Below are 27,865 nucleotides of genomic sequence, written 5' to 3'. Positions count from 1 at the left end.
AAGCATGTGGAACAAGTGTATTTGAGTGCTCTCATTCTTTAATTATAAGAACTTCATCAGAAATGAGAAAACTGAAAAGTACAATTCAATAAATACAGTAAAAACTGTCACTCACACTTAAAAGATGAAATCAAATGTCGAGCAAGGAATGCAACCCAATAGGAAAACCTTATTTGTTTTCAAAAAGCTAAGGAAAATGTAAGGGATCTATCTGGTCAGGAGGGAGTGGAGCTTAGGGAAGTGAAAGAGCTTAATAGCCTTATTGGGGGGGGGGGGATGGTTCACCTACACCACCTCAAGGAACAGATAATGTTAAGGCTGTCATTAAAGCCAGGTGAAAACTCTGCATCTAGGAATAAGTACATTCCAATAGATACAGTAAAAAAAAGGTGAATCACTCTACAAAATGAAAATTTCACTTTAAAAAATGAAATCAAATATCAGGCAAGGAATGCAGCCCAGTATAAAGACTTTAGCTGTATTTCAACCAGCTAGCAAAACATAAACTGTCTGGTCAAAGGGAAGTGATGCTTAGTGGAGAGAAAAAGCTAAATAGCCTTATGGAGGGGGAAGGTAATAGTCCACCTACACCACCTCAAGGCACATTTAATGTTAAGGTTTTCATTCAAGCCAGGTGGAAACTTTGCATCTACGAGCAGATGTCACTTTAGTTCAATTACCTCAAGAAGAGTATTACAATCACCAAAAGTGGTAGTACTTGGTCCAAAACAAAAAAATGAAATGCTACAAGATTGTCACAACACACACTATGTTTTCTCAGTGCATTACACAAATCTAGGTGTCTAACAGCTGCATTGCGTTCTTTAATCCAGTCCGCCAATCTCCTTTCAGATTTGCCAATGTAAAAATACGAACAAGCGTCACAAATGCCTACATAAACCACTTAAGTACTGTTATAATTAAACCTGTTTTTACATCTCACAGAAAAATTGTTATGCTGGAATGTGCATTGATCACATTGGAGAATGTAGGGGCAAGCCACACAGTCACCACAGGGAAAGCAACCTGCTGCCTGGGATAATTGTAAATAGTTCGACAGTGTAAACAATGTTGGATCCCATCCTTCAAAAGCGATGCAGAGAGTTCTGTTTTTTTTTTTTTTTTTTTTTTTTTTTATAAAAAAAAAAAGTGGGCTGGAAACCCAAAATATTAGAGAGCTCCTTATTACTGGTGATAATGTTCCAGTTTTTGTGCAGAATCTGCTTAATACCATGCATGACTTTGATGGGGAGAGCAAAACTCAGTGTATGGTTTATACCCATGGAATTATCGGTGCAGACCAGACTTAAGTATCTGGGAGAATTTGGTGGACCTACCCAGATCACTTTCTTGATCCTATTTTTAACTCCCTTTCGGCTTGTGTTGTTGCTGTTTTTTACCTCCTTTGCTGCCCTTCAATTTGCTTCTTTACATTGAATTTCTTCCACCTCCCATCCCCTTCCTTCCATCTTTTAAATATCTCGTATTTTACTCTAATCACTAGTTACAATTTCCTGTGTAGCCAGGCCAAAATCTTTTTGCTTCTTCTTCATACCCTTAACCACAGACCAGAGTACTGCATCTCTGAATCATTCCCATAGTTCTACACTCTCAATTTGTCCCCAGTCCCCTAACTCATTTGTGTCCCTCCTCAAACGTCACCCTACCCATTCTCCTATAATCCCACGCTACTGTCTTAGCCTTTCTGTTTTTAATTTCTCCCAGTTCTAAGCCCCAGACTGACCTGATCACTGTTAGATAATGGTACCTTTACCTAGACATTCTTGACTAACTCCTGTTTGGTAAGTACCATATCCAGAAACCATTCCTTTTTGGTAGGATACCACTCCAGCTGATCAAAGTGACAATGGTTCAAGAATTCAGTCAGTTTCTGGTCCTTCTAAAACTCATTCAAGCCTAAAACACCTTTTTGTATACTTCTAGTTCACACTCATACCCCCTTATGGCGTCCAGAACATTTTGGGGGCTGGCTTCTTCAACTAACTGTCTGACTAGCTAATAATAAGCAGTATTAAAAAGGGCAAGGAGTTATTAGCAAAATGACAGCAAGATTGTTAGTCTAGGATGTCCTACAGTTGAGAAATGAATATTTGTTTGCCATTTATTATTCATAATTTCAAATTTATGTTCCTATTTAAATAACTGAGAGACCTACATGTTATTGACGTGTATGGTGTGAAACACCAATGTGGGAGATAGGACAATTTACTGATAATGCTGGTCTATATCACACTATACTGTATATATTCCACACAGAAAAAAATAAATAAAACACACCATATTAATGATCTGCACATAGTTACCAGTCCAACAATCATCCAAAGAGCAGAACAAGATGATGGTGCCAAATTCAGTTTAGTAATAAAAGTATTTTATTCCAAGAATACAAGTGAGCGCTTTCACAGCTGAACTAACTGCTTTATCAGATGATGACTCATCATACAAACCCCATTCTTAAATACAAATGCCCTTTCTTAATTCATGAATAAAAACAATTAACATTTAAAGAGACTCTGTCATAAAAATGTTATGAAACTATCCATGTAAGAGAAGAGCTTTCTTAAGAATAAATGTACACATACTAAAAGCAAATCTAAAACCTACATCCAGTGCATAAATATAAAATATCCATATATTTTTGGAATTTTTATATTTAATATAACAAAAATATAATCAAAAATATGCAGCAATATAACTCACAGTCTGTATAGGGGTCTTGCCTTCAAAACTGCTCTAATAGTGACTATCATTTAAACCTCTGCCACTATCTGCTTATTATCCATCTAGTTTCACTGACTTCTGTTTTATTCCTAATATCACCCATTTTTCATTAATTCTTGTTTTATCTATAACTAGGAGCATAAAGCACTCTTGTGGGAGGAGAGGCTGGACTCTACCCTTCTGAGCTGGGAATTTCTGGTTAAAGGCTTATAGTGCTTGCATATTTGAACTGCTTCTTACTGAAATTGGTACACCTTGTTTGCTGTAGCATAGACTAGATCCAGGCCTGCTGAATCTAGCTTTGTTTGTATAACTTGAGCACTAATCCAGGCATTCTTTAAAGTATTCAACTGTATTTATTACTGTTTGGTAGTAACTTGATTAAAGTGTAGCTATCACTCTAAGACTTTTGGATTAAGCACTTGGGCTTCAGACCAGTTGTTTTACATTAGGAAGGTTTGTGGCCAGCACTGTGGTGGCAGGACAGGTAGCTTACATCCTTCTAAGTTGGGAACTGCTGACTGAGGGCTCAGTGTCTGTTATTCTAAAAGTGTATTAGTTCTGGTTTAAGCACTTGGGCTTCAGGCCTGTTATTTTACATTAAGAAGGTTCGTGGTCTGCACTCTTGTGGGAGGAGAGGCTGGACTCTGCCCTTCTGAGCTGGGAATTTCTGGTTAAAGGCTTATACTTCCTGCATATTTGAACTGTTTCTTACTGAAATTGGTACACCTTGTTTGCTGTAACATAGACTAGATCCAGGCCTGCTGAATCTAGCTTTGTTTGTATGCTTGTTTGTTTGCTTGTTATTTCCCTGAAACGCTAATTCCACCTAAAACGCGGCTTTTCGGCGCTTCTGTGGATCCCTAGTGATACCTGCATTGCTTACTGTACTTATTTCCTTGTTTCACTTGAAAGAAAGTTACTGTTTGTCATTTTTGCATTTAAGTTACCTGTAACACATTGCATTTAAGTTACCTGGCACTTGCTCACTAAAGCAATTATATAAGTCAGCACTAAAAAATTAAAAGCACTACACACTCACAAACTCCCCTTGAGTACCTTGTTCCCCATTGTCCCTTTTTTCAATTATAAAGGAATTCCCAATACTATTCTAGCATGTACAAAGGTCAGTTGTCAACCTCCTCTCCGGTCCAGCTGGTGAATCTGGGAATCTTGAGGCAATGTTACAACTGCCTCATGTACACAGACAACCCTCTCCTCCTCCCAACAAATTCCAACACATGTGAGAGATGCAACCATATAGCCAAACTGGAGGATAAGCTCTCTCAACTCAGTACTGACGTAACCAGTCAGGAGGAGAAGGAAACCACACTCACTACAATTCCAGTCTCACATAGACCTACCACGACAGCAAACCAAACACATAAACCCACAAAAACATACTCGGAGGCTCTAAATAAAAATCTGCCTAAGCAGCAGAGACCTCTAAAGCAGACACCCAAGCAACCTCTACCCCAAAACAAAACACGTGCAACACATAGCTCACAAAGCCAGTGTGCCGAACAGTCACAGCCCTTAAGGCTAAGCAACACACCTGATATTGTAATAGGTGATTCTATCGTCAGGCACACTGACGTCCCGCTCACCAGGCTGAACAAGGAGAAGGTCACGGTGAGCTGCCTGTCGGGCGCTAGGATCCGCCACATAACACAAGCACTCAGGTCACTCCAAGGCAAGTACAAATATGACTCAGTCATTGTCCATGTTGGTGTGAATGACCTGAGATGTACCTCCCTGGACTACATGAAAAGAGACACAGAGGAGCTCTCTGAGCATGTAGCCCAGGCTGGTATGACCCTGACCTTGAGCAGCATCTTACCCTCGCCAAGAATGATGCCACAATATGAAGACAAGATGATCAATTTCAACAATTGACTTAAGTATTGGTGTCATTCAAAGGGGATCCAATGCCTGTCAGCCTGGGATGACATGCTCGATAAGCCACGATGCTTCGCTAGGGACGGCTTGCACCTATCACCCCTGGGCTTTTGGATATTGGCAAAGGCTCTTGCTACCCCCATAGTGCCTTTTTTAGGCAAGGCTCAAAAGACAAACCCACCTCCATAGGTATCACAAGGGATAAGAAATTAAGAGTAGTGCTACTCAACGCCAGAAGTCTAAACCTCAAGATGCACGCACTCAAAACTCTCCTTAGCATGGAGAACATCAATATCTGTGCAGTAACAGAAACCTGGTTCAAGGCTCCCCAGAGTACCCTAGCACTACCAGGTTATACCTCATACCATGCTTTTCGGCCCCAAAACGTGGACCGAACCACAAAAGGAGGGGGAGTATCAATATTCGTCAAAGATACCCACACCTCCAGGTTGGTGGCACAGCATGAAGCATCAGAGACTATCCATGTGCAACTAACAGTGGGTAAAACTGCCTTCCAGTTTATAGCCTGCTACAGACCACGCTCCCAAACCCGGGAACCCCACTCGGCCTTCCTGAGAACACTGGAAAATATGAAGGTCTCTCCAAACACCATTATATTGGGCGACTTCAACTACCCAAACATAGACTGGGAGCACTACTCTAGCTCCAACACCCTAGCCCAAAGGTTCCTAGAATTTATAAACTCAAATGCTATGAAATAACGTGTTACCACTCACACAAGAGGGGAAAACATACTGGACCTGATCATCACCAACATGGGGTCTCTATGCTCCAGACCAGAAGTGTATCCCTCACTGGTAAGATCAGACCATAAACTAATCTCACTGGATATTCACATCCCGACCCCACCCCCTGCCCAGAAAACCACAGTGAAAAACTTCTCTAAAGCAAATTTCACACTCCTCAAAACCGAGGTGGAATCCTTCTAAGCCCCGGGCCTGTGGAAAATACGGCCCAGACCGCAGAATCCTTTATAAACGCATTCTATGAACACCTTCATGAATGCATGGATCATGCAATCCCAAATAAAACCAAGACCCAATCCTCCAAAGGCAGACGTCCTGTCTGGTGGACCCCAGCCATAAACAAACTATACAATAGAAGGAGGAAGCTACTACATGATGGAGCAAAATCCCAAAAAGGGAAGGCATCTCTGATCAGTATTAGCAAAAAACTACGGGCACTCATAAAATTGTCTCAGGCCAGCTTCGAGAGAAAAATTGCACAGGACACTAAGGATAATCACAAGGCCTTCTTTAGTTATGTTAGGAACCTGGGTGGGAATTCCCAGATATGCTCAGAATTAGTCCAAAATGACAACAAAATACACCAAACCCACAGACACTTCCAACATCCTAGCTTAGAGGTTCAGCGCAAACCCCCCCCCTCCCCACCAAAAGGGCAAATATCTATCCCAGCAGAGTGCTGCCCTCCTGGCATCTCAGATGCTCAGGTAAGAGCCGCCCTCTCCAAAGCAAAAAACACAGCATCAATGGGACCAGACAGTGTCCCGGGCTGCGTCCTACATGTACTCCAAGAAGAGCTAAACCCAAACATAAAACTATTGTTCAATCTCAGCCTTACTACAGGTTATGTACCCAAAGAGTGGCGTACAGCAACAGTGGTCCCTCTCCACAAAGGTGGTGCCTCAACGGATCCTGGAAACTATCGCCCCATAAGCCTGACTAGCTTGGTCTGCAAAGCTATGGATAGGATCATCATGGACCTCATAAAAAAAGATATTGGGGACTTACAGACACTGGATCCTACCCAGTTTGGCTTTGTTAAGGGCAGATCCTGCCTCTTAAACCTGGTTGATTTCTTTGAAACAGTCACCAAGGCCATTGACGAGGGGAAGGTGGTCCACACAGCCTACATTGACCTCACAAAAGCCTTCGATACAATACCCCACTCGGGCATTATAGATAAGCTCACCAGCTTAAATATAAACCCCTATGTCACTAGATAGGTTGCAAACTGGCTCAAGGACAGAACCCACATGGTTAGAATTGCTGGAGCCATGTCAGACTCCAAACCAGTTACAAGTGGCGTCCCACAAGGCTCAGTCCTGGGACCTCTCTTGTTCGGTATATATTTCTCGGAGGTACAGGCCAACACGGAAGGACTGTGGCTGACCAAGTTTGCAGATGACTGCAAACTAGGCACCATAATCGACTCTCCAGCCGACACAAGCATCCTCCAAAAGGGCCTCATAGAAACAGACAACTGGTGCCAGAGCCATGGCCTTAAGCTAAATGCCAAAAGTGTATAGTCATCCCCTTTGGCAAAAACAAAGTGCCCACAAATTACCACATAGGTGGTAATCCATTAAGTACGGAAGAAGTAATTAGGGACCTGGGGACCCAAGTTGATAGCAGTCTCTCATTTGACAACCACGTGGCCAAAGTGGTTAGAAAAACATTTTATATAGCCCACCTAATCATGAAGGGATTCACATCTAGATTAGGGGAGGTCATCTTGCCTCTTTACTCATCCCTCATCAGGCCCATAATTGAGTACAATGCCCCTTTTGGGATGTACCTTACCAGACACCTGCAGCAACTGGAAAGACCCCAAAAGTACCTCACCAAGAGGATCAAAGGGTTCAAACAGATGCCATATGCTGCCCGGTTAAAGAAACTCCAGTTCTACTCAGTGGCATACCGCCTGCTTAGAGGCGATCTGTGCCTGACGTATAAAGCCATGTCCAACCCGGAATTAATGGACATGCTGCACCTCAGAAAATCCAAATCCCATCGAGCTACGCACCCGAGAGACTTGAACCTCAGCACTGAAATAAATACGACATGCTGGAGGGACAGATTCATAACCCAGAGGCTCCCTTCACTCTGGAATAAAATCCCAGTCCAGGTTAGGCAGAGTCCCTCATTGACTCTCTTCAAGAGGAATCTTGATGAGTGGATGGGGGATCGTAGGTTTACCCCGGGTATCACTTCTGTGTCACCGTTAGACAGAGGCACAGTATACTAACCTCAAAAAAAAGGCATAGCAAAATTAATTTAAAATGGGTGGCGAAAGCCAAACACACTCTGGCTAGGCTTATAAATGCCCTAGGGCAGATAGCCTAGTATGAACCTATGAACCTATAAAGTAATGTGTGTTGTCATTATTTAGGACATGTTTTGCCAACACACTAGTGGCTATTCTATTATTGATGTTATACTGATGCTCCCTTATTCTGTCTCTTAGTCTGTGATCCATTTTACCTATATATAAAGATTGGCACACCAAACAATGTGCCAAATAAAGTACATGCATGGTTTCGCAGTTAGCGTCCACCCTGAAAACAAAGGCCTTATTTAAATCAGGGTAAAAGACTTGGCCTGAGTTATCTATATATCTACAAAATCTACAGTTTAAACATGGTGTAGTAACTAACAACTTCAGCACAATTAGTGGCCTCCACATTCTTAGGATAACACAAGAGCCTTTTTAATGATCTCATATTTTTGTATACAAACTTTGGGTTGACCCCTACAGCTTCTCTAATTTGCTCATCACCTGTCAAAATTGGCCAAAACATTCTATAGACCTCTAATGCTTGTTTCACATTACTAGAATAGAGCACTGGCATGCTTGCTAAGTGTTTAGCCCCAATAGTGGCCTGTTCATTATTTTTTCTACTTTCTATAACAGCTCAACTTTGTTCTTAAGAGTCACGATGGATTTCTCTTATGATGGGATAAACTATTTCGATATAAAGGTATAGAAGCATATGGGTGAGGAAGTTAGTGCTAGCGCACATAGGAAAAAGTGTTATAAAAATAATCTATTACATAGGAGGAGTATGCACCCCTTCCGTGTCTTTGACAACATAGTCAAAGGGCAAGGGATGAGGATATCAAAGTTATGTGCAAAGGATGAAGTTTTCCAACATGCATTAAAAGAACTTGAAACTAGATTTACCGATAGAGGATATAATACAAAAAAAGTGAATCATCTTTTAGCGCAAGTCCAGGTACAGAGAAATATGAAGGCCAAACCATATTTCTCTGTACCTGGACTTGCGCTAAAATATTATTCACCTTTTTTGTGTTATATCCTCTATCGATAAATCTAGTTTCAAGCTCTTTTAATTCATGTTGGAAAACCTCATCATTTGCACATAACAAAAATATGAGAGCATTAAAAAGACCCTTGTGTTATCCCAAGAATGTGGAGGCCAATAGTGATGGTGAAGTTGAGTTAGTTACTAAACCATGTTTAAAATGCAATTTTTGTAGCTATATAGATACCTCAGGCCAATTCTTCCACCTTGATTTAACTAAAGCCTTTGTTTTCAGGGTGGAAGTTAACTGCGAGACCATGCATGTACTTTATTTGGCACATTGTTTGGTGTGCCAATCTTTTTATATAGGCAAAATGGATCATAGACTAAGAGACAGAATTAGGGTGCATCAGTATAACATCAACAATAGGATAGCCACTAGTGCGTTGGCAAAACATGTCATAAATAATGACAACATGCACTAATTTAAGTTCCTAGTTATAGATAGAAGAAGAATTAATGAAAGAAAGGGTGATATTAGGAATAGAGCAGAAGTCAATGAAACTAGATGGATAATAATGAAAGCAAATAGTGGCAGAGTTTTAAATGATAAAGTCCCTATTAGACCAGTTTTGAAGGCAAGACCCCTATACAGATATGGCGTTATATCGCTGCATATTTTTGATGATATTTTTGTTATATTTTTGGAATTTTTATATTTAATATGTGGCTATTATTTTATATTCATGCACTGGATGTAGGTTTTAAATTTGCTTTTAGCATATATATATATATGGGTCTACTTTCAAATCTGGAAATACTGAAAGATCGATTTTCAGTATTTCGAGACAGAAATACCGAACACGTAGTACAATGAAAAATAAAAAAAAACGAATGTTACTATACTGAAAGTTCATAATACAGAATTTTCAGCAAGCAACGTTCAGTTTTTTAATATACCCTTCACCACAAAATCACAAGCAACACCTCCCTGCCTACACCACAACAAAGCAACAAAACACACACACCAACAAATCCACATAACCTATGTATATGCAGGGGGGCAAGCCCCCCTGCACTCCCGCTACTTATATATACCAACTCCAAGGACGGACTACCACAAAAAACCCAACCATTACACACCCTACACTTACTTTGCACACTGTCAAACGTACATGTGAAAAACACATTTACAAAGCTCACCACCTTGAACGCTAACACACACACTCTCACCTATCTACCCCATCCTACTCCCAAAGCTTCCCAAACAACTAAAAAATAATAAATCCCTACCCAAAACCCTTAAATAGTTAAAATCGACTTGAATCTCCGTATACAACCACACACTGTCCGCCATGTCTAAATCCCAGACCACACTGTACCTTAAAGACAAAGCACACCACACCACAACTGCAGATTTGGTAAACTAACATTCGTTAAAATGCAGTTTTGACTAACTGCACTTTCGTTATTTTCGTCTCGAGATACTGAAAGTCTCTCTTTCAGTATTTTGAGATATCAAAAGGGACCCATATATATGTGTATATTTATTCTTAAGAATGCTCTTTTCTTAAATTGGACGGCATAGTGCTGCAGCAGTAGCGTTGTTGCCTCACAGCAAGAGGTTCTCTGGTTCGATTCTCAGCTGGGGTGTCTTCTTCTGTATGAAGTTTGCATGTCCTCCCTGCATTCATCTGGGTTTCCTCTGGGTGCTCTGGTTTCCTCCCACAATAAAAAGACCTGGTTCTGGAGCACTTCTACCTGGACCTCCGCTGAAAATTGGCTTTGTGCTAAGTTGGACTTTCCCAGCAAACAAATGTTAAATAAATAAATGGTTAGTTTGATAACATTTTTATGACAGAGTCTCTTTAAATGTTAATTGTTTTTATTCATGAAGTGAGGAGGGGCATTTGTATTTAAGAATGGGGTTTGTATGTTAAGAGTCCACGTTTGCTGAAGCAGTTTACTTAGGTGTATTCTTGGGATAAAATACTTTTATTACTAAACTGAATTTGGAGCCATTGTCTTGTTCTGCTCTTTGGATGATACTGTAGATATTGCTAGTTGTTTGCTAATAATTATGAAAATAAGCAATATTTCAATATGTACTTAATACTTCGAGAACTGAGAGACTTACAAAACTCTTGCATGACATTAAGTGAAACCTAAGATGTTGTCGAAGAAAACTGCCATTGATATTTGCACTTCAAGTTACACATCCTGAGAGGTTTTTAGCATTATTTGTTTTGCTAATTATACACTTAAGCATATGTTTTCATAGGTTCATAGGTTCATAGATTAGTACTAAGCTAACTGCCCTTGCGAGCCATTTTAAGCCTAGTCAATTATCCCTTGTGAGACTCAAACCCTGCACCTTGTCTTTATAAGGCAAACACCTTAACCATTAGGCCACCCTCATATTTCTATAGTATCTTAATAAACATGCATTTCTTCTTGTCATGTGAAAGCTTATGTCTGGTTGACAAATATGTTCTAACAATACATGCCCAGGCTGTACACTTTTCAAGATAAGAACATTTGTGAAAGTTTACAAAAATGATAGCATGGGGTTTGTGTACATTATAATACTTTACAGTATTTATGGAAAAGACTACGAATGCACTGACTATAATCACTGTAAAGAATACTTCTTACTGATAACACTCTTATTTGTACAGTTTTGGTAGCTTTTATAATTCACAAAATATTTATATTTGTTTATCTTAAACTTTTTTAAGTTTAGTTTTCATAAAATGCTCTGGAATGCAAGATGTGTGTAGGCTGCTAAAGGTGGGACATTCCACACTACATAGCTATTTGAGAGATTCCATGATTGAAGTTACCTCATTGTCTGTTCTTAGGTGATTCATACCTCTCATAATTACAACCCTCTTCCTACCACCTCATTTATTTATTCTCTCTTCTAGCCTCCCACTCTCCTCCTTTGATAAGTCAACCAGTACACCAGCATTCAACTTTTATGTCCCTTAACTGCCGGAGCACACACAGTAGGTTATGACTCTGCCCCCCAACCTTGCTCTGATCACAGAACAGTATTCTTCCCCCATTCCAACCCCACATTTGATGCCCATCTTTATATAACCACTACTCTGCCCTCACTGGTTCTCTGAGAGAGCAGCTGATGCATGAACCAAACTACCAAACTACATTAAAGCAAACACTAGTTTAGACAGTCTTAAGAACAGCCTGGACACTTCTTATGGGAACAACTGTTTTGTTATACTGGCAGACTAGAAGGGCATTAATGCCCATGCTTGAAATATTTGTATGTATGTATGTATGTATGTATGTATGTATGTATGTACATATGCATGTACGTAGCCCTCTTTTCTCAGTCACTCCTCCACACCCTATATGAGGGCACCTCTACATCTCACCATTTCTTGTTCCGTACCATATTTCATTAATACCTGAAATATCCACCCTCTCCTCCTTTATCACTTGCAGTTTCCCAGTCTTTTTATATCAAGTCCTTGCATAGCAACAGCAACACTACTCATCCTTGCTCCAAATAACTCCTTTATGTTTCACTGCTACAATGTATCTATCTCTCTTTTGTCATTCTTTCTATTACTGAGTACTTCCTAAGTTCTTTAGAATTTGCAATATGCCCCTTATTACTTTAAAGATGTACCTTTCCAATCCAGCTTTGAGCAGCACTATTCTTTCTTAGCTGAGATAAGGCATGTCTCTAGTATTCAGCTGATTTCCCTGTCAGATGAATTAGCATATCACTGATTTATTCTTCGCTTTCGTCAATACAAAATGACTTAATCAGAATGATAACATGTCACTAATAAAACACATTCATTATATAAACCCAAACAACCAATGAAAAGTCTAAAATCAACCATGTTTAATTAATAACAATTAACAGTAACTAACCTAGAAAAAAATATATAATCACAGTGAAAACATTAAAATAATAGTTCCATAAAGAATTGTTAAAATTAAATTTATAAAATCCTACACCTTTGGTCTCTAAGAAAACATTGATATGAATTACGTCATTTAATTGTGGGGGGTTGTCTACACCTAATCTTAATTGCCACAAGGTTTCTCTCTTTTCAGATTTGTTTTTATAATTACCCCCTAATATCCTTAGGTACTGATTCTAGTACTGAAAAAAGATTTTTTTTTCTATACTTTGCATTTAATTTTTTGTTTATACAGGGAAGTAAGACCATCACTCTTCCTAGGAACATAATTGTGCTCTCTAATTCTTTCTTTTAAATGCCTAGTGGCCATCCCCACATAGTAAGAATTACATCCAGAACAAACACAAATGTATACAAGTCCTTTGGAATTACAATTAAAAACCACTGTTACTGAAACAGTATAATTTAAATGTTTTAAATCTATAAAAGGCCCTTCTAGAATATAACAGCAAATATTACATCCATTACATTTATATATTCCTTTGTTCTTCTTAGAAAAATATCAAAGGAACTTAATTTGATATTGTCCTTTTGTAATAATGTTTTAAAATTAAAACTATTTTTATAAATAAAATTAGGACTATTTCCTACTACCTTAAATAATTCCATATTTCTTTCTAAAATATTCCAAGCATCTGTAATGATAGTTCTGATGTCTGAATGTTCTACAGTAATATCCAAATTACAGACTGTATTCTAAGGAACTAATGGGGGATATTGTCCTAAATGATTTAAAGGGATGTCTCAAGATAAGGGGAAACTCAGTAGTTTTTTTAGAAATAATTTCCTTGGCAGTACTTTCCAACCTGTTTTACTGTAACCTTTTTCTTCAAATAACATACTAATAAAATTAATTTGCTGAACAAAGACAATATCACAACTAGTCATCCTGGAGGGTCTTATAAATCGGCCCCTTGGTATATTATTTTTCATAAAGTTCAGATGACAACTTCAGTAATGTAGATAATTGTTACAAAAAGTACTTTTCCTATATACTTACTATCAAAATCATGACTTTCACAGTCCTAGGTCAAGGTAATATCAAGAAAATTAACTTGGGACCCTATTTCTCCTATAGTAAACTTTAAAAATTCAGACGTACAGGTCAAATTAACATTTTTAAAGCAAATCTTAAATTCAGCTTCCTAGTAAATTGCTTTAAACTTGATAAAGGAGTAGAGTTTTATAAATTTATATATTTAACTTTAACAATTCTCTAAAGAACTATTACTTTAATGTTTTCACTGTGATTATATAGGTTATTCTAGGTTAATTACTGTTAATTGTTATTAATTAAATGTGGTTGATTTTAGACTTTTCATTGGTTGTATGGGCTTATATAATGAATGTGTTTTATTAGTGATATGTTATCATTCCGTTGAAGCCATTTTGTGTTGACAAAAGTAAAGAATAAATCAGTGATACACTAATTCAACTGGTTTTTGGCCACTTCTTCACTTGCTACAGTACAGTGGTTTTTCTTTGGTTTGGTTGTTGTTTATTACTGCTGATGGGTGAGCTCCATTTTTTTTTCTTCACCAAACATCACTGCTATCTGCACGTGTCTCTCCACATTCAGCCCATGTTCTCTTTTCCATGGCTGTATCTTCTGTTTTTCACCTTCATATTACTGTGTGTTGACAACATTTGCCTATTACCTCTTTCCTTTGCCCTTCACTACCTTAACTTTCCCAAGGTTATTCTGTCTGGCTGTCATGCCAGAATATTAATATAATAATACGCAAATGATAAATGTGGTCTAAACTCTGTGATATTTACATTCAAACTGAATTCTCTGGCATTACTGTGTGGCATATAACATGCTGATCACAGTAGCTACTTCATTTGCATTTAAAGATATACACCCACAAATCTGGCACCTCATTGTTAAAATGATAAAATATATCAGTATTAATAGCTATGAGATAGCATGCAATACTTGATATACCTCACTGAAAATTAACCTTAATGGTATATTACGCAAGTTATAGACTACTTATATCTAATATTAAAATTCTACACACTTTTAAGACATTTCAGTAATGCAAGTTTTTACTGCTCAAAATCCTTTTTAGTTCCAGAACATTCCATATATCTAATATTTTTCTTCAATGGCTTGCAATATCTACGGAATTTAATATGACTGTCTTAAATGGACATCTGGTCTTACTTATAAGACATCTCATCCTAAACTACAGCTCCACCTATAAAACAAAAACTTCAGGAGTCTCTCTGAATTTTTGACTTATCATAGTTATGACAGTTGTTCTTTTGTCAAAGAATTAGTTGTCACAGTTTGTGTTGCTCACCTTCTTGTAACTTGTGTCTTGTGCAAATGTCTGTGATGTTGTTTATAAAGCTGCCTACCTCCCCTGTAAACTATCTAGGAACTTGCTTTACCAATAATTTCAGCTTCAGGTTGCAGACTTTCCTGTAGCTTTTGTTTCTGTACTTTGTCTTCAACTGGTAACTTCAACAGTCTGTCATTTTTATCATAGTAGTATTTTTGTTTTCACTTATTCTTTCCATCATTCCCTTTACTTTGTGTTGGATTTTAGGTATGAAAATTCATCAAAAGTAGCCAATCTACTTTATAACCATCTCTTCAATAACAGTTAAGCTGCAGACAATTTGATGAATGGCAGTGAAATGTTCTCTTTATACAGATCTTGTTAAGTAATACAAATGTGAGTCTTGTTTTTGTACACATCACTGACTATACTACTCACCCATTCTGATGGCTCTGAGTGCCTCTTAAAGATATCTAAGTTTCCATGTGCTTCAGTAATTCTTCAACTTAAACTCTGAGTGCTATGGGTACTTTTCTAGAAGCATGTTTCACCAGAAAAGCATCTTCTTCTTCTTTCAGCTTTTTCCCAGTTAGGGTCGCCACAGCGGATCACCTGTCCGCTCATGATTGGCAGTGGAGTTTTACGGTGTCGAGTTGCCAGCCCAGCGCCCAACCTTCCACAGAAGGCACACATATGCACACACTCACACCTAGGGCCAATTTAGAGTGTCCAGTCCACCTCCAGCATGTCTTTGGGATGTGGGAGGAAACCGGAGCACCCGGAGGAAACCCCCGCGACCACAGGGAGGACATGCAGACTCCGCACAGAAGGTACACCAGCCGAGAATTGAACCGGAGAACTTCTTGCTGTGAGGTGGCAACGCTAACTGCTGCACCACCGTGGCCGCCCATCACATGTTTTATTTGTATTTGTTATCCTTGTGACAAGTTTACTAAGCGTATAAACAAATCAGCATAGTCCTGCAGGATAGTATTGCTGAGGATTTGTTTGGCATCTGAGATGGCTCTTCATCAGTGTGACTGAGTCTGAACACATGCAATCTTTGCTCTACATTGTGGATTCTTCTACCACCCCTTGCTTTTTATAAGTCATACAACTCAAAATATTAGGTAATTCATTTCTTTAACTGCTATTTGAAAAATAAATCTGAACATTTTATTTTTAAACTGGTATGACAACAGTTTCTTATCTAATGGCATCACTCAGCAGCCTAAAAAGGCTAACAATGTGCACACAACTTGTAAACATTTCTAGCTGCATACAATTAAAAGTATTTTCAGCTAAGATAAAAATAAAGACTTGTCTGCTGATTATGATTTCCAGAAAACTGTATTTATTTATTGTCAACTTTTAATGTAGTTCTTACATGCTGTTTCTAGAACTACTACCAAAAGGGTATATAAAATATTGCATAACTATAAGAATCAATCAGAGGAGGTTACATTCGAAAAGCATTTTACAATGGGATATTGGAGGACATATGTATGGCTCCCAAGTATGCAAGCAAGTCCATAACGTTTAGAATATTTGCCTGTAAGTGTCTGCATAGGTATTTTTATACCCCAAGCAAACTTCAAAGAATTTTTCCTCATGCGGACAGCAAATGTTGGAGGTGTAGTGGGGAAGAAAGAGGTAACTGGGAACATAGCTTTTGGAGGTGTAATGAGTTGGCAGATTAAAAAATTCCCTACAGAGTACTCTTTCAGAACTATTGGGGAAGCAAATGGATATAATTAAGGAAAGGATTCTTTTGAGTTGGGACACAGGATCTGAATTGCCTAAACATCAGGCCCTATTAAGTTTAGTGCTGTTGGCAGCCAAAAAGAAACTTCTAGAAAATGGAAATCAAAATATAAACCAACCATACTTAAAGTACTGAATACTGTAAACAAGATAAATGAACTAAAAGAGGGATCTTTAGAAAAGGGAAGAAGCAACTTACATACAAATAAATGGAATTTCTGGGAACAATACATTCAGAATAATGTTCAGAAGGAGGGATGAAGTTTAAGGGCATGCAGGAATTGAGTAACTTATGTAACATTGGACTGAAAGCCAGTTGTTATAAAGAAAGAAAACATGTAATGTATAAAACATGCAAATGGAAAATGTTATTATGGTTTATTTTCTTTTCTATTAATATATGTGCGCCTATTTCTTAAGCGATTTTTAAACAAAAGCTTCTTATTTTGCAACATATAGGAATGCGGCATGCTGTACCAATCCAAATGCAGTGAAGAAAGATCAAATTTCTTGATCCAAGTCTTCTAGTTTTAAACCAGATTTTGCTCTAGCAAGAAAATTACACAGAGGTACAGAAACTTCTTATGTAGAATTACGCTCCTGTAATTCTATAAACAGACTTTTGACACCAATATATATTTCTTTACTTCTGCAAATATATATTTTTTTCAGCTCTGGCAGATATTTCACTACTATGACACCATGCCATGCAAAATGGTTTAATAACACACAGGCATCAGGCATAGTCCAGAATCCATAAGGTCTATATTCAAACTGAATTCAGTACAACTTCTATGTGCCAAGTGACATGCTAATCACTGTAGCTAACTTTTTAGCCATTAACAGTATAGAACAAAATACTTGCCACTGTCTAATGGCTTTCTGCTACCTTCTTTTAATCCCAGTCTAAACTTTCTCACCATAGTAACCACCTTACTGCCAATTCTACCTCTCTTTATCGCCACTGAACTTCCTCTCTTTTCCTGCTGATCCCACATACTCTTGACACTCCAAGGTTCCTTCTGCCAATTGCTGCAATATGTGTTGAGCACATCACACTTTCTTTCTCTCCTATTCTTGCCAGATGATTTTCTCTCCTTTCAAGCTACTTAATTCTTGCATCAATTGCCCTTTTCACTTTTTAAAGCTATATCGTTTTTGGTTTCCTTTCAGTTGCACAGTACTTGCGCATTCCTTTTTTACTCAAGCATGACACTTGTAGAATGCCCTTACTCACTAACTTTTTTGTTTATTTGCCAGCTACATATTGTAGCAATTTATTTGGGCTTAAAATGTGTAGTTTCTCTTCACTCTGAGATCACAGCATCTTCAAAAAGGATATTTTTCTTCCGTAACTAACCTTTGCCTGAGCTGATCTCAGCTTCTAGCAAGAATATGTAGGTAAGCAGTGTGTGACATTCAAACAGATGTCACAGTTTACCTCTTCACCTTCACTTCGCCTTGTTGTCATAGTGAATTTCTTGATCTCTGTTTCTCAGATAAATAACAACTTGTTTACTATTAGAGATTCAATCACAATCCTCTATGTAATGGGCAAGACTTGTGAATATTCTGCCTCAAGGAATATGGCTGATGCATTGAAGAAATGTACATCAAAGCTTGGTGTGATTCATAACAACTGATAGCTATAAGCCAGAACCCTGTATGCAGTCGTACGCCACTGTGTAGTCAAGAGTATTCTCTGCATGGACTATACAAGCAAATGTACTCCCAGGATCATTCTCAAACCACAAACACAAGAACTGTGTACAAGATGGTTTCAACAAGGTAACTTACTGGACTAGAACCACACAGCCAAAGATGGTGTAGACTTGTGACTTCACTAATTTTCCTTTCAATGATGACGTGCTATTCAGCTAACAGAAGTGAGCAGCAAAATAAATAAATAAATAAAAAGTTAATACTTTTTTGGTTGGAATACTGGTCATGAAAGTCCATTGCGATGAAGGCAAACTTGCTAGCACAATCACACATATGACCACACAAAGTGATACTCTTGACCTTTACCCAATGTGGGATGGCATAATACCAGATCTCTTCAATGCCATAGTATGGGGGTGGCCTAAACCTTGCCATCCTGTGTAATGAATAAAAGGTTTTTATGAATCAGTGTGTGGTGTGATGCACAGTGCAGCAGGGAACAGTTACATAGTATGGAACACTATGTGCTAACATGCCACAAGTGACTAAGTTTGTAGCATTAGTGAACTCTGTACACTGCTATATAATGTACACACTTGTGTGCCATTCACATACAATGGTTTTCCTTTGTATGCTAGATATCAGTACCACATTCCATGACTGTGAACTAAGGTAATGATAGAAGGTATGCAAAACAAAGTGCAGAAAGACTTTCTCAATTACTCCCTTATAACTTAAAGCCAGTGAAGAACAGTATTGCCCTTTAATATTTAATTGAAAAAATGCCACATAATGATTTATAAAATGTGCACTGGTGTACAAAATATAATAATAAGGTAAACTTACCTGCAGAAACTGAACATCTAATTCCATGCATGTTAGTAAAAAGGATTAGGACGGCATGACTTACTTAGTAAAGAGGCAAGTAAACTATACTGGCTGGTCAAAGAACAAAATCACTGGATAACAGATGCAGTGGTGAGCCTATCTTTTGAGATAATGGAGTTTATTGTAAAATAGACACATCTGAGTTGGTCTGCCTACATTTCCTTAAGTTAAAACTCACTAAAGCTTCAACCAGACAAACAGTTGATGGTGAAACTTGTTAAATCCCCTATAAAAAAAACATTTGTATTTGGGTAACTCCCCTGCAGAGCCATAACCGCCCCCCCCCCCCAAGTGTAGGGCCACATCCCCTTAATTAAATGTAATATTCCCATGTTCACACAACTGCAGAGAGAAAATAGGAGAATCACACTTAAAAGGAATCATTGCCCACATGCAAACAGAAACTGCACAGGCAGTAAATTCCCATGCAGAACAGCAATCATAGTATCACAGGAAGTTACTAGGCTATTGGCACTGAGGCCCTTATAAGCCTAGCCGAGAGTTTAGCCCATGTTTACAGAAGTTAGCACCCAAAGCCCCTGTCCAGCAGGGGCACAGGTGGAATCCTAGGGGTGTATTCTCAGTTTCCCATTCAGTTATCCAGGTTGCACTTAAAAAGGGGTAATGGTTCCCTATTACGGCGTCGCAGACGCAGGTTGCCAGATGCATCTTTGTCAAACAGTAAAGCACGAAAAGGCAAAATAGCAAAGCGGCATTTCAGCAAATTCTTTCCCTGGGAAAGAATTAATTTGGCTGCTTTCGCTGCTTTGCCCGTTTGGCACTGTAGTGCAATCTCGGAATTGGTATATTTAAGTAGGCGGGTGTGGGGGCACGCCCCCCCCCACTTTGGGGGGTGTGAAGCCCCCCACGTTAAGTAATGTTTTACTGGGGTTTTTTTTGTTTTTGTTTTGGAACAGTGATTGTTTTCCATTGGAAAATAATCGCTGTTCTGAAGTTTCAATGTTATAAGCTTTCGCTTACAAGGAGTCAATTATCTGTCGTTCGCTCTTCTGAGCGTGCGATATGATAATATAGACCCGGGATAATCAGGTACTCTGCTTGACATGGAGAGGGAGTGTATTCCACATATGGGGAGTCTCTGGGACACAAATCTGTCCAGCCAACAAGTTCTATTGATATCACAGACCAGGTTGAGGTCGCGCATATGGGTTACTTGAGTGGAGCTTGACTTGTGGATATGCAGCAGTCCCATCAAGGTGGGCTCTGAGATTGCTTTGTATGCCAGACAGAGGTCATCTCTGAGGAGTCTGTATGAAATTGATTAGAGGGACCAGGCTTTTAGTCTATCTGTGTAGGATACATGTTTGAGGAACTGGATTTTCCTCGTGAGGAACCTCTGTGGTCTCTCCAGCTGCAGCACATGCTTTGAGAGATACATACCAAAGGGATTGTGAAGGCTGCCAGCCTAGCCAGACAGAATTTTGCAATTAATTCTGTCATTTGTAAACATGAATGTAAACTACAGGCTTGTTGTCTTAAATGTAAAGAAATAGTGTTACATATGGAACTGGGAATAAATGTGACAACAGCACACTCTACTGACCAAAATAAAGCATGTGGTGACCCTTTCATGTAGACAGTGGTGCCTAAGAGTCTAGATGAAGAAATTCTTGCTATTGTTTTAACAAAGAGTTAAATTGCTAGATTTAAACATGCAAATGTATTTTTATTGCTCTGTTTCCTGACCAGCTGCAAGATAACAAAAGGAGATGTTAAGAATGCAAATGCAGTTTCTGGTGCCTGGGAACCCAGGGAAGTGTGAAGAATGATGCAATGTATAGCCTGCGTACCCCAGGAAAGTGTGAAGAATGATGTAATGTGAATCAGCATTGCAACTTCAATTTAAACAGAGAGAACGAGAGATTATTAAGCATTTTTGCCTTGACCATCCAACTCATCAGCACTCTGCCTGTTTTCTTATGTAAGTTATCTTAGACTTGTGTTTTCTTTTAGAAATAGCTAGGAACTAGAAGGATTAGACTAAGTGTTTTTCTGTGATGTCAGAACTGTACTACTGAATTTTTTAAATATTTCTCTGTGATCTCTGAACTCTTGACTAGCACTGTGTAGTAAGTATTGTCTTGTGTTTTATTATTTAATTATTAAATATTTTAAAACCTTTCAACTGTGGCTGTTTTGTGTAGAGATGAGTTAAGCTCTAGAGTACATTGCATATTTATAGTGAGTACTGTACCAAGTCACTCTAATAAGCCTTGACTGGATAGTTATACTACCAATTGGATAACAATATTGCACAGTAATAATTGGACACCCTTTTAAGGGCCTTGGAGTAGCTAATAACTAGGGTCTATATCACATTATCAAAATTCCAAAATATTGAACACCATAAGCTTGACCTTGGAATCTCGAAATGTAATATACTCAACCGCTCAGAACAGCGATTTTTTCCAAGGGAAAAAATTCGCTGTTCCGAGAAAACACACACACAGCACAAGCACACCAAAATACATAATCCACACATACACACTTCAAAAAAACGTACACTAAACAGTACATACACTACTAGCTATCCACTTACTTTAACCCAATCCTAACCCTAAGATCCTTAACTAACGCACACTCACCTTACCCGCTCCCTAACCCTAAGGTCCTTAACTATCGCACACTCACGTTACCCGCTCCCTAACCCTAAGGTCCCTAACGCACACTCACCTTACCCGCTCCCTAACCCTAAGGTCCCTAACTATCGCACACTCACCTTACCCGCTCCCTAACCCTAAGGTCCCTAACTATCGCACACTCACCTTACCCGCTCCCTAACCCTAAGGTCCCTAACTATCGCACACTCACCTTACCCGCTCCCTAACCCTAAGGTCCCTAACTATCGCACACTCACCTTACCCGTTCCCTATCCCTAAGGCCCCACACTATCACACATTCACCTTACCTCAGTCCCTTCGCACATTTACCTTAACCCGGTCCGTCACCTTCACACCACAGTCGAGGAAATAGCGAAGCCGCAGAAACAGCCCACCGAATACTTTCCCTAGGAAAATATTCAGTGTTCTGCAGCTTCGCTATTTCAACCATTCGCTGAATAGGGGTCGATATTAGAACATTCGATGTTTTAACACTTCGATGTTCTAATATAAACCCAATAATTATCAGTGGGTGGTGGCAGGGTACTACCGTATAGTCTGGGAAAAGGGGGCACAGCTGGAGAACCTGTGCCAGCCTTCCCCAGGAGTGTCTGTGTGGTTGTATAAACTCTTCTCAAAGAGCTACTTGGGCAGGGACATGAAGCACTGGCTGGACAGAGAGGGTGCTAGAGGTTTTAGCTTGCCCACTAGGCTGAGATCTGGACCCTAGAGCTGTGCCAGTGGGGAGTCTTATTGGGGACCTGGAGAGCAAGGGAGCGATCAGCCCCGGACTGACTGTGATCTCTGTGTGCTCTTAAGGGAAATTGCACTTTACTGTGTGTATTTGTTATCCTTTCCTTCATATATGAGATGCCCTCTCTGGTGTTACTGGTGAGGGTTTAGGCTCCTTGATTGCTGGGCCAGGGCATGGGCGTCACAGGGGTCATTGTACTCAATAACTGGCCTTATAAGTGAAGAATACAGGGATGTTATGACCTCTCTGTACTTGAATGAGATAACCTTACTTATGAGGTGGGCCATGTAGAAAGCTTTCCGTACAATGGAAGCAACATGGTGGTCAAAAGTCAGGTTTCTATCAACCTGGGTGCCCAAATCCCTCACTACTGATTGCGTATTTAGGACGTTGTTATTAATGTGATAATATGTAGGGACATCATTCTACTCAAAGGGGATGATGATGCATTTTTTGTCTTTAAGCTTGAAGCCATGTTTCTGGCACCAGTCAATTGTTTGGGTGAGACCCTCTTGGAGGACGTCCACATCACTTGTGGAATTGATGATCACGCCCAGCTTGCAGTCATCTGCAAACTTGGTCAGCCATAGCCCACTGATTTTGGCCTGCACCTCAGAGAAGTATATCTCGAATAACAGATGCCCCAGGACCGATCCCTGGGGTACACCCGCTCATTACAAGTCTACTGCTTGAGGTTGCTTCCCCTATTTTGATTAGATGGGTTCTACTAGTGAGCCAGTTTGCTACCCATCTGGTAACATATGGATTTATGTCTAGTTGAGAGAGTTTCTCTATTATGCCTGAGTGGGGAAGAGTGTTGAAGGCGTTGGCTAGGTCAAGGTAGGCAGTGTGCATCATCTTCCTCTCATTCATGACTTTGGTGACTGTCTCAAAGATGTCAAAGAGATTTAACAGACATGACCTCCCCTTGACAAAGCCAAACTGTGTGGGGTCGAGTGTTTGGAGGTTGACAATGTCCATGTTAATGAGGTCCATGGTAGTCCATCCATGGCCTTGCAGATCAGGCTAGTTAGGCTGATGGGTCTATAATTTCCCCGATGAGTGGACGCTTCACCTTTGTGTAAAGGGATGACAGTGGCTGTCCTCCACTCAGCTGGGACAAAGCCGGTACTCGGGCTTTGGTTGAAAAGGGTGCCTAATGGTGTTGCATCCTCATGTCTGAGTTCATGTAGGATGCAGCCTGGAATGTTACTGGGTCCCATGAAGGCTGTATTTTTTTGCTTTGAGAGGGAAGTGATGACCTGTTCCCTATAAATAAGGGGTGGGGGGGCAAGTACTGGGGATGTCCTGATTTACTAATGGGGAGGACAGAAGGGTGAAGTTTTCATTGAATCTGTCAGACAGTAGATTAGCTATATCTGCAGCATTTGTGTGTGTGTGTGGTGTCCTTGACCACCAGTTCTGAACAGATCTGGGTGCTTCCTTTGAGATTGCGGACATATGTGAACAAGGCCTTATGACTGTCTCTAATAGATGTGGCCAATTTGGACTCAAAGTTGGCTTTAAAGGATTTCACTAGTGCTCTTATTTGCTTGTTCAGACTAAGGAAATATTGCTTCCAGTTGGGCACCTGGACAGCAATTTTTCCTTTTCTTATATAGTTTATTCATTGCAGATGTCCACCAGACAGGTTTACTCTTCCTTGCAGAGGATGATTTTGTCCTGTCAGGTATTTCTGATTCCATGCATCTATATAAATGCTCGTTTAGTACTTTGGTGTAGATATGGACATTGGTGCTAGTTCCTATAGAGGGAGAGGGGGCTGTCAAGCTGTTTATACCATCTCTCAGAAGGTTGTAATCAGCTTTGGAGAAGTTTTTTTGTTTGACCCTAGCTAATGGGGGGTCAGGGGAGATGGTGACTTCAAAAGTGACTGCTTTATGTTCGGATCTTATCAGGGAAGATGATACTGTAGGGGTGCTGCAGTGGTTACTCATTATGGTTAATACCAAGTTCAAGATATTATCATTTCTTGTGGGGGTTGACTAGCTATTCCAAGGCATTTGCATTGATAAAATGGAGGAATCTCTGGACATTTGTGATCTGGCATGAGTAGTTTTTCCAATCTATGGTTGGGTAATTAAAGTCGCCAAGATCAGGGTAAAGGGCTCAATCTGGATAGATTTGAAGAGGTCCAGATAGGTAGACTGGGCATCTTGAGTCAAATTTGGGGCCTACAGCTAGCTATGATTTTAATAGGGATCTTGTCAATGGTTAACTGCACCTGGAGTGTCTCCTGTGTGTTATACTGTTTGACCAACCTGGTGTGTCATGAAGTTCAACTTGATGACATTAAACCTTGTCCATTTTACAATTACTGAAGATTAAGGCAACAAAATCAGTTTCGTATTATGGCTTTAAATGAAATCCAGTTGTCCAGAACAACATTAATGTAGTTAGACACACACACACACACACACACACACACACACACACACACACACACACACACACACACACACTATTGACCATCTAAATTATTTCTGTGGAAAACCTTATGAAATACTATTAATGGGGTGGAATATTTTATAAGAGCATCAGTAACAGCAGACAGGGAAAAAAATAAAAGGGTAAGCTGTATCTCCTATGTAGGACTGAAATACCTGAGAAGTAAACACAATAGTTAATACATTTCTATAACCTACAGTAGATACAAGTATTAAATCCATGCACTTGTGGTGCATGGAAATTAATTCAAGTACATCAAAATTCAAAATAAGTGTTTTTGCAAGGGGCAAGAGTCACTGCACCCCCACAACCCCCTTACTTATATATTCTCACTCTGAGATTACTCCAACTTATAGAAATAGCAATCAGTCTTAAAGAACAAAAGCAAAGGTTTTACAGAGTTAAAACAGCAATAGCTGTAAGTAGACTGCATCTTCGTGCTTGTGATCATTCCTCTGTAAATGGTTTTTTTTTTGCTAATATTTACCATGAAAACTCCCATGAACACATGGGTCCAGAATAAATGCCTGCTGTTGCATTCTGCTGATAGGAGCATTCATATCACATTAAGGATACTTTTGGTGGTCTCCTGGAAACTAGCAACTGTTTCCACGAGTGGCCACTAATCCTACTTTTGTTTTTCTTTTTATAAAATGCGTTTGGGACTGGACTACAAATTTGGAAACGTAATGCAGTTAATTTTCTGTGAAACTATTAACGTTACCAATTAAATAATTGCTGATTTTTCAGCCATAATGCCATCAGTATATCTGGTTTGGACATGCTGCCTGAGGCACAACAGCAGCAGGTGTTTGCTTCTGACATCTGTATGTTCATGCAAGTTTTCAAAATAAATTCAAGAAAATCTTTAGATTAAAACTTTATGCATTTACATAAAAGTGACTGCAAGGATGAAGATATAATTTACTCACAGGTAATGCTTTTTCATAAACTCCACAAAATCTTTTACAGTTGATTGTTAAAACATGAAAAGATTAACTAGTCTTTTCTCCTGTACCCAGTCATCTTGAAAGTACATTATAAAAATCTGTTGAGACTAAACATATTGCTACAATAAGCAGTAGTCAAATAGTCAGTCAGGCGTGAACAATTTGAGCAGATGTAGATAAGCAAGCAGCAAAATGGGCAAGCAGAATGTAAGTAAGGGTAAATTAAATCCGACTCATTCCTGGCGTCAGTAAAAATAAATAAAGCAAAAAACACCTGCCTGTTAAAGAAAATTGGAATATTCTTACAGAATGTGAAAATTCAGACGCTGAGTTTTACAGACCTGTTTTGTGAAATGATCTCTCTGTGACCCATCAATGCCACTTAGTCTCCTTCCACGATGGCCAAGTCTTTGACTTTCTGATTTTCGGTTCCAGCGACTGCCCTTGTCAGGCTTAAACCCTCCTGCTCTTTTACTGCAGCTTACGTTGTATCTAATTAAAGCAAAAATGGTATTATGTACAAGTTACACAGAACATATGCAAGTATACTATTTATTTAAATTCAATGTTTCATTGACTACTTAATGACTTTCACTATTTAACAATTCTTTATAAAAAGGAGTACATTTTAACACTACTAAAATGAAAGTTTCACTGATCTGTATTTAGTGTTTATAACCAAGCCAGAAAAAAATAACTTCAGAATGGCACTGGAATTCTGTTTAAGTGTTAAGCAAAAGTTGTCAATGGTAATGCAAGTTGTTAGAAGAAATACCAATAAGCACCAGTAAGAGAGCAGGTTTTAGACTACAGCGAAAGACTGTATGTTACAAGGTATATCGTTAGCATCTTATTGGAACAAGTACAAGACAAATAAGTGCATGGAAATTTTGTCACTGCAGCATGGTTAGTTGTTTCTAAGTTTGTTTCTGGTGTCTGGATATAAGCTCTGGTCATTTTCTGGTGGGAACATGAGCTGGTGTTTATAACGATTATGAGAAATTTGGCTACAATACTGCAGAAACTCCAGGGCAACCAATACATGACCACTGTGTTCTTATACACAAATGCTGGCAAAACCCCTCAAGGGATAGTTTTAGAACATTCCACTGTGCAGATCTACAAGGTTCCTATGTCTAGGACTTTAATTCATCATCTTGATTGCCATTAACCCTCTCCCCTTTCACATTTTCTACATGGGGTTGGGGTGTCGTGTCAACTGTTGCCACCTTGATCCAATGCCACTCTTCTAGTTTCTTTGATAGTCTTGCCTGGTTGTCATAGGTCTTCTCACGCACAATCCATCCACCTCATACAAGTAAGTTTCCTGGCATAAATAAGCATGAAAATTTCAAGATCTTCCTTAAAAGGAAAAAGTTAAAGCATTGAGGCTGGTAGATAATGTTGCACTTATCATGCTACTGTATTCATGAGTTTAAAGGCTTGCTTTTTGGTGTTTAACTTTAGTCTGATGAAGTCTCGCTGTAGAGATGAAGTCTCTCAATGATTTAATTAAAGTTTTTTGTTTTAAGTTTTACAATGGTTTTTGGTGAATAATCCATCCACCTCTTTGCTGGATATCCTCATTTCCTCTTGCCTTCTTCCTCTCTTTCTCAAACCTTCTTCGCCACATCGTCCTCTGCTTTTCTGCACATGTGCCCAAACCACTTTAATCTGTTCACTTTGACCTTCTCTGCAATTGGAGCTGCTTTGGTTTCAGCTCTGATATCCTCTGATTACCTGTTTCAGGCACTTGATTTCCATCAGCTTTAGCTTCCTCAACTGCTATGCCTTCACTGCTCAGGTTCCTGTAACATATAGAATCAATGGTCTCAC

General features: G+C 39.2%; 1 protein-coding gene across 6 annotated transcripts in view; it reads right to left on the bottom strand.

Moving 5' to 3' along the window:
- The window catches only part of PHC3 (polyhomeotic homolog 3), a 1,318,531-nt gene that overhangs the window by 197,143 nt on the left and 1,093,523 nt on the right, over positions 1-27,865 (bottom strand). For all 6 annotated transcript variants that reach the window (XM_044070066.1, XM_044070067.1, XM_044070069.1 and 3 more), the window contains one exon: positions 26,371-26,521. In XM_044070066.1, coding sequence (XP_043926001.1) covers positions 26,371-26,521 — 151 coding nt within the window. The remainder of the gene's footprint in view (positions 1-26,370; positions 26,522-27,865) is intronic.

The sequence above is a fragment of the Protopterus annectens genome, chromosome 4.part1 (genome assembly GCF_019279795.1).
Source record: "Protopterus annectens isolate FY-2018-M chromosome 4.part1, PAN1.0, whole genome shotgun sequence".
Taxonomy (NCBI): Eukaryota; Metazoa; Chordata; order Ceratodontiformes; family Protopteridae; genus Protopterus; species Protopterus annectens.
The sequence above is the reverse complement of the archived record's forward strand: the minus strand, read 5'-3'. Positions and strand labels throughout refer to the sequence as shown.